At 40.0% G+C, this 13,100-nt stretch overlaps 1 protein-coding gene across 1 annotated transcript; it reads left to right on the top strand.

Annotated features, from left to right (window-relative positions):
• The first annotated feature begins 268 nt into the window (after nt 1-268).
• PDCD-5 (programmed cell death 5) lies at nt 269-10,575 on the top strand. The gene is made up of 4 exons (XM_076179874.1): nt 269-448; nt 4,285-4,381; nt 8,011-8,174; nt 9,733-10,575. The coding sequence occupies exons 1-4, from the start codon at nt 383-385 to the stop codon at nt 9,775-9,777; spliced, it is 372 nt and encodes a 123-aa protein (XP_076035989.1). The 5' UTR covers nt 269-382; the 3' UTR covers nt 9,778-10,575.
• Nucleotides 10,576-13,100: the final 2,525 nt, after the last annotated feature.

Below are 13,100 nucleotides of genomic sequence, written 5' to 3'. Positions count from 1 at the left end.
ATTCAAATATTATTTTCAAGGAGTGTCTTGTTCTCATTACAACGGGTTGATCCAGAAATAATTATTAATATACTGCACTTGTACCATCTGTGAGCTGACTCATTTCTCCTGGATACAGCATGTCCATATATCTACAACCCTTTACTTGGCAGTATTAGTTCACTTTAATATAAACGTAAAATATATTATCTTCAAATTAGACGTGGGCATTTTATTATTTATCAAGTATATATAAATGCTAAGTATTGTTTGCATCTTTGATCCCTAGATGTGTGGAAAGTCCATCGCATCCGAACTTGTGAATACCCATATTTGACTCGAAGTCAAACTGTGATTAGTGTTCTTGTAAGTTGGAAGGACCTGCCTACTGTAATTATTTACAATGTCTGATGATAAAGAACTTCAGGCCATCAGGGCCAAAAGGATGCAAGAATTACAAGGAATGCAGGTAAAAGCCAGTGGTTGTACAATTATTTTTGAAGTGAATAAAGTTTACACATACCTTACCTTACTGAAATCATTAAGGCTAGCATTTTTTTTAATGACTGATTGTTTATGTACGATAAGCTGTCATTCTTCACTGAAGTACCAAAACATAATGTTAGTTATGAAGATATGGAAATAACTATGATTTAATTATTTTACCTTGTGTATCAGAAACTGTCAAATACGAAACTTAGCTTGAAGTTTTTCTTATGTACAGAGGTGTTTCAAATAAACTTGCATTGCATTCTCCTCGTACTAAAAACTACATTGTTGAGTTCCCATGAAGTTTGTTAACAGGTTCATGAAAGAAAAGTAGGTTGGTGTGAGGGTATTACTCCAGAAGTGCAAAAAACAAAATATCAATAAGAAAGATAATTTTGTAAATAAAAATACATCAACGTAAATATACATTTTTAGTGGCTGAAACCAATATAAAAAAATGTTGCTAATAGCAATACACTAGCTACAGCTGTGATGTCAGTGAGCTGTGTGATGCCATGTTTGTGTTTGTTATCAAAGAAGAACTAGCGGAAGTCTGATAAATTGGTCTAGTCTTGTCTGATGATCTCTAGGGATTCACACACAGAGGAGGTTAGGTTAGGTTAGACTAGACGAATTTAGACTTTCGTTAGTTTGCCTTCAACAACAAATACAAACCTGGTGTCTTGAAGCTCGCTGGCATCCAAGTTATAGCTAGTGTATCACTTGTAGCCACTTTTTGTGTAATTGATTTCCGCCGCTAAAAACATATATTACATTGATGTGTTATAAGTTATGAAATTAATGTTTAATTTTGTATTGATATATCACTTAAGTGTGCACTTCTGGAGATTTACTAGCATGAGTTTTTTGTTAAGAATAAAAACTATGTTGATGAGGAAATTTAGGTGATGAATATATATTTTTGGGTTCTATAGTTGTATTAAGCAAACACATTTTTCACTTTTTTTAATTTTTTAATTTTCAATTAAATGGTTTTGTTAGGTTATATTAGGTTAGTAGATATTAGATGACTAAGATTAATTGTTACCACTTCAGCAAGATGACACCTACGTAGGCATCATGAGGCACAAGTGGGTACACAAGGGTGCCAGCATTGGTGTCTTGATCATGTTTTTGTAGTTGTACATGCGTTGCCCCTGGATTCTGTGAACTGGTTTGATCACATTTTCTGTGTTTATTATTACCCAGAGTAAAAGAAAATGAGTAATACAGCAGTGACTTTATATTTTATGGCGCAGGTAGTGTGTGATGAATTGTACATATGGCAGCAGATGCTGTGTGCAAGAATTTGACGACTTGTACTGAAGTTAAATATCAGTGTTTGCATGATTGTGGAACTTGATTGATTTTTGGATGATAATCATGTTCCCTAATTAGATATATATTGCTTCAATGAGATTTTTTTATTTTCCATATGATTGTTGGAAACTAATAATAGCAGTACTGAATTTTGAGAGCTAATTTGGTACATGAATTCACAGCACAGAGCATTCAGAAATGTTGAGAATATGGGGAATATTTATTTTTGGGTGGTATCAACCTAACTTAACCCTAGAAATGCCATATACTGAAGAAATTTTGTCATCCTTTCATCGTCTTCATGAGGGCATGGAATGTGTGGGCAGCCCCACTGCAGTAACCTCCCCAGTAAACAGCTTAAGCTCACTGGCCCATGTAGGGTTTGATCTACTTACCTAATGAATACGAGGCCAGGGCACTACCACTGTACTAGCCAGTGTAGTGTTTTTTTTTTTTTTTTTTTTCTTGTCACAAATCAATAGCAAAAATAATTGCTAAATGCTGTCATCTTGACAAGAACAGTAGCACTTGAATCAAAAGACCAATTTGGTAAGGTTAGACTAGACCAGACCAGTTAGGTTGGGTTATGTAAGGTTTGGTAGGATAGGTTTCACCTTTTTTTTTTTTTTTTTTTTCATACAAATTTCACCCTTGCTTTGTGCTACTCCACCTGAAAACCCTGATTTCCCTTTGCTTCCCCATTAATGTATGAATGATGTGGTAAGGGCAAAAAAGTAATCTTTGCCAAATTTGAGGGTCAGATTTGAATGAAACACAATACATTAGGAATAACCATTATGGAAAATGTCTGAGAGGTGTGTTAGGGGTCACTAGATTGGATAGAGTGAGAAATAAGATGAGCAGGAGATGGCAAATAGCTGATGAAAGATTATTGGGATGATTTGGACACATGGAAGGAGTGAGTGATGAAAGATTAGTAAAAGAGGTGCGAAAGGCAGAGGTGGAAGGAGTGAACTTGAAGGGACGACTGAAGATGAGACGAATGGACGGAGTGAAGGGGATGTTGATCAAGGAAAGGAGAAGGCAGGAGATGGGCATGAGTGGAGAGTGTGTATAGATAAAACTGTTATAGAAGCAAGGGATTTAGAGGTAGGGGTTGCATGTGAATAATATTTTGATGCAGCCCAAAGGGATTTCTCTCCATCTTCTCTTTTTCTGCATGAGGGGATGGAGAGGTGGGGTTGCCAATCAAATAAAATTGCATGAACAGTTCTGGCCATATGTTATAGCTAATGGGGATGAGGACACATTGTTGTTGTTGTCGTCGTTCCCTAGACTGTCTGTCCGAGCAGTCCCGTCTCCCCAAGGAATGCCACAGCCAAAACTAGGTTTTCCCACAAATCCTTTATAGTGTGTATGTTGTGTTGTTTGCGTGCATGATTGTGTATAATGCAGTCTTCATTATGTGTTGTATGGTATGGGGTGAAGTGTTACATCCTGGTCAGCTGTTCACAATGCAGTCATCCAGCCTCTTCTGGTAGCTTAGAAGTGCTGGGTGGTGGCCGCACCACAGTCTGGCCAGGTGGACTCTGTCCTTTCGTGGGAGAGAGGATTCAGAAGGGTGGATATCAGGGGGTCTGGCATGCAGCAGTGTGTTGTCTTTCAGTGTGTTAATGGAGCGGTGAGTGATGTGATTATGAATATGTTTCCGGAGGCTGGTATTTGGTGGTTGTGGAGGAAGAGAAGAGAGTATCTGTGTGTGATACAGGTCTTTGGGTGTTGTTTTAATGTTTCTTTGTGTGTGTGGGTGTTCTGCTATGTAGTGTAGTGGGTGTGATGTGTTTGTGGTGGCTGCAGCAAGTGTTTGTGTGCCTCTCATGTCGAGGTGGTCCTTGACTTTGAGGACTTTTGTTTCATGGTGTAAATGGTCTGTAGGTGTTGTATTTGTGCAGCCTGTAATTGTTTTTAGGGCTTTGTTTTGTATGATTTGTAAGAGTTGGGGGCCAAACGGCGGCAACCAGCCCTGGCCACCGGCTCTACGCAGGTGGCACCGATCCCCGAGAGGAGCTACAACTGCCTTGGGGAGTACCACAATCCTTTTTCTCAACACTTATTGTTATACAAGATGGTGTTGCACCTCATTGTGGGAGAAATGTTAGAGTATGGTTTAATAAGACTTTGTCAGGATGATGGATGGGCTGTGGATCTCCTAATGGCCTTAATACCCCAACCTCACTCCCAATGATTTGTTTCTTTGATTATTTCATCCAGCTGTCTTATTAACTCCTTGATAATCTGGTCTTGTTCCAAACTTCTCTGTTATCCAAAAATTTAGTTAGTTTGATTAATCTAATTTTAATTTGATTGTGACGTCTGTTCACACACTTGTGATATTTTCAAATATAAAACCAGAAAAGTCACTTCTTAGGATGGTAATTCCCCTCTGTTGCTGCTATCATTTTTTCTGCCATTATATTTCATACGTTTCAAACTTTTTTATAGCCGTTTAATGTAGACGCTACTTGTTTTCCACAGGGCAATCCAGAGAAGCAGGAGGAAGCCATGCGTCAACAGCAGCAGGCTATGAATAGCATTCTGAACCAAGTACTAGACCAGCAAGCAAGAGCAAGGTGTCAGTAACTATTTAAGATGTTCTGCAAATTAAACTGTTATGAAATTTGAAATAAGGCACTTGTGTCAAAAAAGCTTTTCAGTCTTGAACTTGAAGGTATCACATACTGTTTTATCAAAATTCATACATATCAATGACAAAGTAAGTGTTTGTACTGCATTGTCAGCATTTTTATTTTATCCCAGTTTATACATGATCATTTGGGAGATTGAGAGTGGATGTGAGGGGTGGGGGAAGGGGAGAATAAGAGAAGGGAGGCAGAGAAGTACAGGGGTCACCGCAATTTGACAGGGATGGGGCGGTCTATCTTCGATCGAACCTGGGTTCTGTCGAATCATGATGCAGTTTTTCCCATAGGAATACATTGTAATTAGGGGGGATAGGGACCGACCTCCAGCCCAGACCCCCACCAATATATCACTATGACCTCTAAAAAAAACACTAACTTAGACTAAATCAGTAATATTAAAGGCTTCATTTATATCTAATTTTGTTGATCTCGGGACACCCATTTCCGCTGCAACGGTAGAATGAGCCATACCTGCCACACACTTTCTTATAAGCTCAAGCTTATCTTTGAAAGGCAGGAAAGTGTGTTTCTTAGGGGTGGGGCTGGAGGTGGATTTGCGCGGCATGGTGAAGGTGGAACAGAGGAGTGTGGCTTGCCTCGATGATGGCTGGGGTGAGAGTGAGACAGAGTGGCTCATTGGGAGTGGCGGCAAATTCGACCGGGTGGGTGGCACGCGAGATTTGGATGTCGAATTGTCGAGTCTGGCTGTTGAACCTTGAGGGTTGGATATAAATTAGCTACTGTCGAATTGTTGTGACCCCCTGTATTAGTGCATGAAAACCAGGTGAAGCTGAGAGATGTATGGAATGAAATGGAAGAGAGGGGAGGAGAGTCTGGGAGTATAGAAAGAATGCTTCATGGAAGAAAATGTTACGGCATGGAATGAGGTGAATGGGTAGCAATAGAGTGAGAGTTAGTGAATGGTGAGGGTGGCACATACATACATACATATACCAAGGCTTTTTTTCCCCTTACCATGGGGGTAGCCAAAAAGGACAAGGCACAAAAATATTCCCACCCCATTTCATCCCCGAAAACACTCCACACCCCTCCACCCTCCCTCCCATCTTAGCACCTCCTAGATGACGGGTCATCCCTGCACCCTGTCCACTGCCCTGGGTCAGAAGCAGTGTCGCAAGACACAGCACATCCACAGCAAGGCCGCTTCATTAAATCGGCGACCCCCCCTCTCCGTCCCCCCATATAAAGGAGAGGACGGGGAGAAATCCCTTTGGGCTGTGTCAAAATTTTTGCTCACACACACTACCTGACCCCCATTCCCCCGTCCAATCCACCTCATGCATCACAACATTTTCCATATACAACCATTCTCTATTCACCCGTCTTCTGTCCTCTCCCGTCCTTCCTCAACCGACATTCCTCTCTTCCCCAAAGCCCCCTTCACCCCATCCATCCATCTCATCCTAGGACGTCCCCTCATGTTCACTCCCTCGACATCTGCCTTCCATACCTCCTTTACTAGTCTTTCTTCACTCATTCTTTCCATGTGTCCAAACCATCCTAATACTCTTTCATCCACCCCTGTTCTCCTCCTCACTTCCTTATTTCTCACTCTATCAAGCCTAGTAACCCCCATCATACTTCTCAGACACTTCATCTCAAACACATTCAAGTTCCTTCTCTCTTCCTCTCTTATGTTCCATGTTTCTGCTCCATACAGTGCTGTTGGCACAATTACTCCTTCATACAGTCTCCTCTTAGCATCCATTCCCAGATTCCTATTCCTCATTACACTTTTTAAACCACCAAGGCATTTACTCGCTTCTCTCAATCTACATTCTACCTCCACCTTCACTCCACCCTTTCCTGCCACATTTGCACCCAAATATCTAAAACTATCCACTTCCTCCAGTTGCTCTCCCTTAATGCTCACTTCCAGATTACTGCCACTTTCACCCCTTGTACATCTCATCACCTTACTTTTATCCACATTTATCTTCAGCTTTCTTCTATCACACACTCTCCCAAACTCTGTCACCAGCTTCCTCAATCCCTCCTCCGATCCTGCCACAAGCGCAGTGTCGTCCGCAAACAACAGCTGGCTCACCTCCCACTTTTCTCCATTTTCCTTAACCATCTCCAATCCCTGACCCACTACCCTTGCATTCACCTCTCGCACCACCCCATCCATGTATAAGTTGAACAGCCAGGGTGACATAACGCATCCCTGACGAAGTCCCACCTTTACCTCAAACCACTCACTCTCTCCATTTCTAATCCTGCAGTAGTGGTGGAAAAGAGGTATGCAAATGAAAGATAGTGGCAGGGAAGAACAAGCAACATCCCCAAATGTAAGGGGGGAAAGGCCTTTGGTATATATAGCAGAACCTATTATAATGAATATCCATTTTGTGAATGTGTTCTTAAACTGAATGATACATACATATACCAAAGGCTTTTTCCCCCTACATTGGGGGTAGCCAAAAAGAAAAAGGCATAGCAATGATAGCTAACTGAAATAATTATGGCAAATGCACCAAAGCACTACTCTGCCATAAAAAGACAGAATGCATCAACTCCAGAATTTGGGGGGGTGGGGATAATTCACAATTTTGGTATCTATGGAATTGGCAGAAATAGATGAACCTTAATCTTAGGTGGGTTAGTCCTGTCTATAATACCAGGGTTTCAACAGGCAGAGTGCATTTACTCATGTTTTCTACATTATTAGAATGCATAATGCATTGACTATTTGCTGAACATTTTGTGGGAATCTAACATCATAAAGCAACAGTTCTGTTGTCAATCCTCAGATGTGCAAAAGTACAAGATGCAGATGTAAGCAGCAAAAAATCAATGCGCATTCAAACCTTTAACATCGCTTTTCTCTAAACAAAGATTTTGGAGTTCATGTGTTTTGACTTTTTATAGCAGTACAGTAACTGTGGTGGTGGGAGTGTGTGCAGGCATATGCATATGTTTGTATCCTGAAGTATTGTTGAGTAACTGAGGCAAGAATTATTCACAAAACTTGTTCATTAACTGGTTTGTTAAATGGGGCATTCATTATCTGAGGTTCATCTGCATTTTCAAGTAGTTGTCATTAGAGAAACTGTAAGTGAATATGAGATGGTTTATTGTAAGCTCATGTACTGCATATTTAGTATTGTACCATACATACCAAAGGATTCCCCCCATAAAGTGGGGTGGGTGGGGGGCAGGCACATGCCCACCCCACATCCACCTCACATCCACCCAGACCTTTTCATTACTCCATCCACCTTGGTACCTTTTAGGTGAAGGGTCATCCCTGTACCCCACCACATAGCACAGGTCAAAGGCAATGCAGCAAGATGCAGTAGCATTATAGAAGTAATGTATATAAAAAAAGAAAAGTGTATTTGCATAGTGATTATTTATACAGGGTGGTTAGAATGTGGAATGTATTAGGACCCAAAAGGTGCTTGAATCTGATGATTGACACACTCAGACTATTGTGTTATGGGTTGAATTCAAATGTAAGATTTTGTATTCTTTATCAAATACCTGTAGATACCATATTACTCTTGTACCTAGTAGATTTATTTTTAATCCACAGTAAACACAATCATGTTGGCCAAACCTGAAAAGGGCAAAAAGATTGAAACAATGGTTCTTCAGATGGCAACAAGTGGTCAGATTGGAGGCAAATTGTCAGAAAATGACCTCATAGGACTTTTAGAACGGGTCAGTGCACAGATGCAGAAGACTACAACTGTGAAGGTTAGTATAAGTATATTTATTTTTATAATTCCATACCATCATGATCAAAAGTCGTGACCAAGCCTCAGTTTTCCGTGTGCAAATGTCATGTTTTGTTGTTGAGCAGTGGTGTAGGCAAATCTTAATGCCAGAGTAGATGCACCAATAGCCAGAATAGAAGAGAAGTATAGTGTATCAGGTAAGAACTATAGTGGAAAGATGTTAGAGATTGTTTAAGAAGGGAAATGGTGATAGCAAACACTACTTAAATCATACATCGTCAGCTCAGGTACAAATACATGCTGGCATGGGCTGCTTTTTTTTTTTAATTTGTTTTGAGATAACATATAATAAAAGTAGGGCATAAGAAAGTAGTCACAGTTGAATATATCTGCATCTGTGACCACTGTCAGCATGAGATCAGAGCATATAGGCCTACAGTGAGTTGACAGGGTAAGGTTTTAAATTTAGCCTGTTCTTTCCTGTTCATTTATATTTTCCATGAAAGAAATGGTACTAAAACTGCCAAAATTTTACCCAAAATGTGTGAACAGTGCTTCCAGCACTCTGCAGTGTTGCAAGGTTATGAAAGTATATTTGGATGGCTCAAAGTCAACCCATGATGGCAAAAATATGTAGTGTACAGCAGAATGGTTATACATACATACCAAGGGCTTTTTACCCCCTTACACGGGGCCTCAGCAAAACTCTATATTAATGAGGTTCTCAAAAGGCTTCAACCACTGCGTACAATTGTCATGTTTCATGTTGATGTATGAAAACTATGCAGCTTACCCAAACCAATTTGTTAGGAAGCAGCTGCTATGGCAGCTATTGTGGCATTGAATGAACACTGTTGACACTCAAGCTAGTCAAATGCTGTGTGTTGTGATGTAGAATTAACACTGTTGATGCTGTATGGGTTAAAAAGAAAAGTAAGCATAGGTGCCTTACCTGCTCTCTTCTTAACAATGGCCTTCACTTCATCTTTCCTTATTTCTCCTACATTTTCCTCATTCATCCTGGTCATTTTCCTAGTGCTTCTCGCTGAACTACCTTTCCCTCCCTCTACTCCTTCACATTTAGCAACTCCCTGAAATACTCTGCCCATCTTCCTCTTATTGCTGTCTCTTCCATTATCATCTCTCCATCTGCACCTTTTCTTCCCTACTTGATTCGCCTCGTCATTCTTTTGTAATTTCTTTCCAAAACATCTTTTTATCACTTTCAAAATTTTGTCATACTCTTACCCCATTTCATATCTGCTCTCATCTTTGCCTCCTTTATCTTATGCTTTACTTCTCTTTTCTTTGTACCTTTCATATATTTCTCTCATCTGATTTATGTATGTATGAATGTATATAGATAGATAGCTTATTATGTACTGTTGTAAGGGAGTTTGGTATCTGAGTATATTGTAATGGTTCTGTATTACCTGAAGTAGAATATTTGATGGTATGATGACTTACATCACCTCTTCAAAATTTAGTCTTCAAAAGGTTTAGGTTTCTTTTTTTAATATTATATATATATATATATGTATATATATATATATATTTAAAATTTCTTCTTTTTTCAGTTTGATCGAAGGCGGGCTGCTCTTGATTCGGATGATGATGATTGATCTTTGGATTATGTTGATAACATGTTACACCTGCAGTTCCCAGCTTATCTTATAAAACACAGCCACTGTTTTGATACTATTTTTAAATCAAGCTTAACCTTTTTGTGTGCGGTTGGCTTGTGTACCATTTTCTACAATTTTTATTTATGCTTCAAATCTTTTTTGCTGTTGAGCATATCGTTACCTGTGTTTATAGCTCTGACCATGAGGGTGTTTTCTGAGCCTGCCTTGTGTCTGGTGAGTTTAGAATGCATCTTAGTCTCTGAGATATATTGTTTGTTAATTTTATTAAATACATTTGGAATAGTAAGTTCAATGCTGCTCCTATGCATCAGTACCAGAGTGGTGCAATCCTGAATTGCTGAAAGCACATAAGCCAGTGACAATCTGGGTAACATAAATAAGCAGATATTTACCTGTGACATTGTAACTACAGCTAGATATGTCTGTGTTGCCAGCAATCATCAGTGAATATTGTGATGAAGGACTTTGCCATCTGTACCTTTCCAGCCTTTTCTCATAGATGAATGATGACAGCATGTTTTCACTGTGGTATCATTGGAAATATAGATATTTTAGTGAAAGCAGCAAGTTTCATGTAATATTAAGGGTTTTTGTTAACCATGATATTTTCAAGATAAACACAATAAATTTGCAAGTCATAAATACCACTGCATTATATTTTGCAGCTTGTATAATTTGAAACATTACCAGATCATTGTGAATGATTCTAATGTTCTTGTTATGATGAGTGTATCCATGCCATAACATTTTTCAGAACTTAAAATAATGAATTTACTCTTGCCTTTTATTTTGAAGTCCCAAGAACAAGAATTTGTTAATTAGATGTATGATACAAATTGAAAAGATGGTAGGAAGTTTTGAGATGAAACTATAACTTGGAACCCAAGGAATGCAAGGATTAATGAAACTAGAATTTTGAAGAGACCACATTTTCACCATGGAACAGAGTAATTGACCTCGCCATTTGATGAACCCATTGACCTGTTTTTAGCATCATATTATTCTGCATTTTGAGGTATTAAACAGTCAAGACATATAAGTACATTGGAACTATAAAGCAGTGAGTGTATGATTAGGTAGGGTACAAATAAATATATTTGATTCCTGTGTGTATTGGTTTATAGTGTGTTGATAGTAAAAATTGTTGCCACAAGTTTCAGTGACTGGAAGCCTAATCCCACTGTGGTTTGGCAGCAATATCTAGGCCTTCCCATAGATCTATCAGAGAAGAAACTTTTTTTTTGACTGCTGCTGTTATCATTCCTTAGACTGGCCGAGCAGTTCCGTCTCCCTGAGGAATGCCATTGCTGGAACAATGTTTACCCACAAATCTATTATAGTGTATATTGTGTTGTTGGCATGTTTTGTATAATATGAGATGAAGTGTTACATCTTTGACAGTTGTCTGCAATGCAGTCATCCAGCTGCCTCTAGTAATTTAGAAGAGCTCAATAGTGGCCACACCAGATCCTGGCCAGATGGACTCTACTCTCAGAAGAGACAATTCAGAGGGATGGATGTGAGAGGGGTTGGGCATGTAGCAGCATAATGTCTTCCAGTCTGTTAGTGGAGCTGTGAGTGATATAATTATGGATATGCTTCTGGAGAAGGGTGTGTTATTTGTGTGTGATATATTGGGTGTTGTTTTGATGTTTCTTGGCATGTGTGGGTGTTCTGTGTTTGTCTGCCTCTCATGTCAGGGTGATCCTTGAATTTGAGGACTTTTATGTGGTGAAGATGGGCTGTAGGTGTTGTATCTGTGCAGCCTGTAATTGTCTTTAGGGCTTTGTTCTGTATAGTTTGTATGGGTGTTGTGGTGTCTCAGTGAGGTTAGGGGTCCATGCAGGAATTACATAATTCACCAGTGAGCATATGTATTGTTTGTTTACTGTAGTGGTAGCTTCTTTGTTGTGTTCAAAAATTGTACCTGTAGAGGTTACTAGGTTGGATAGAGTGAGAAATGAGGTGAGGAGAAGGGCAGGGTGGAAAGGGGGTTGGGAGATAGGGTTGATGAAAAAGTATTGGGATGGTTTGGACACATGCAAAGAATGAGTGAAGAAAGATTAGTAAAAGGTGTGGAAGGAGTGAACATGAGGGGGCGATCAAGGATGAGATGGATGGGGTAAAAAGGGCATTGGGAAAGAGGGGAATGTCTGTTGAGGAAGGAAGGGAGAAGACAGAAGATAGGTATGAGTGGAGAATGGTTGTGTATGCATGATGCTATGATGTATGGAAGGGAGTGGGTGGGGCAATGAGGGGGAATAGGTGAATGGTATTTTGATATATCCCAAAGGGATTTCTCCCAGTCTTCTCTTTTTCTGCATGAGGGAACAGAGAGGGGGAGTCCTTAATTAAATGAAGCAGTGTTGCTGTGGATGTTCTATGTCTTGCTGCATTGCTTCTGACCCAGGGCAGAGGACAAGATGCAGGGATGTCCTGTCATCCAGGAGGGGCCAGGATGACCTCTCTCATTGTATATATTCTTGTACATAAGAGAATATGTTACTGGGCTAGGTGATGCAGGGAGAGATTAGCACTCAGTTTGGCTTGTGCACTTTATTCTGACTAAAAGAGATCTACACACGCGCGTGTTGGCCAACGCGAGTCAGAAAGGATAGTATGACCTGACCCAACATCACATGACTTAAATATCCCTGGGGCATACCGAAAGGTAGCATCCCTCTGGCTGGGACAGAATTGCCGGGCATGGCCCAAAATTGGGCTTTCTGTAGCATACAAATATCTTTCTCACAGGCGTAATATGTCTGTAGCCCAAACATAAATGCTCTGAAGCTGAAGGCTAGTTGTCCCTACACATTCTCACCAGTGGCTGCTCACCCACATCCCGCAACTATATAAATATGCCTCATAACGTTCCTGTGGGGGATTCTATTCACCACACCTGCATCTCGCCCACTGCCCTGGGTCAGAAGCAGAGTCGTAAAACACAGCATATCCATAGCAAGGCAGCTTCATTCAATTGGTGACCCCCCCCTCCCTCCCTCTCCCTCCCCTCTGATGTATTTTTGTATCCTGGTTGGGTTTGTCAGAGTTATATCGTTTCACAATTGAGTTGGTAAGGTGGGAATATTTTGAATGGTGAGTTTAGACTAATGTATTGGAGATGGTTATATTATGTTGGCAATTGATGGAGGTAGTTTTGAGTTTGATATAATTGTGTATTATTCCTGAGCATCAAGATCAGAAATAAAGACGAGAAGATTTTTATATGGAATGATTTTTGGTAAGGGATCGTTAATAACCTGTAACCTATTGAAACACAACCTCTTGTGTCCCTT

Source organism: Oratosquilla oratoria, chromosome 43 (genome assembly GCF_046742065.1).
Source record: "Oratosquilla oratoria isolate Oo_2021 chromosome 43, ASM4674206v1, whole genome shotgun sequence".
NCBI lineage: Eukaryota > Metazoa > Arthropoda > Malacostraca > Stomatopoda > Squillidae > Oratosquilla > Oratosquilla oratoria.
Note: the sequence above shows the minus strand (reverse complement) of the source record. Positions and strands in the feature narration are given on the sequence as shown.

Coding starts and splice junctions, on each gene's coding strand:
- PDCD-5 (XM_076179874.1), top strand. CDS start 383: ATGTCTGATGATAAAGAACTTCAGGCCATCAGGGCCAAAAGGATGCAA. Junction 4,382..8,010: donor CCAGCAAGCAAGAGCAAGGT/GTCAGTAACTAT, acceptor TTTAATCCACAG/TAAACACAATCATGTTGGCC. Junction 8,175..9,732: donor AGAAGACTACAACTGTGAAG/GTTAGTATAAGT, acceptor TTCTTTTTTCAG/TTTGATCGAAGGCGGGCTGC.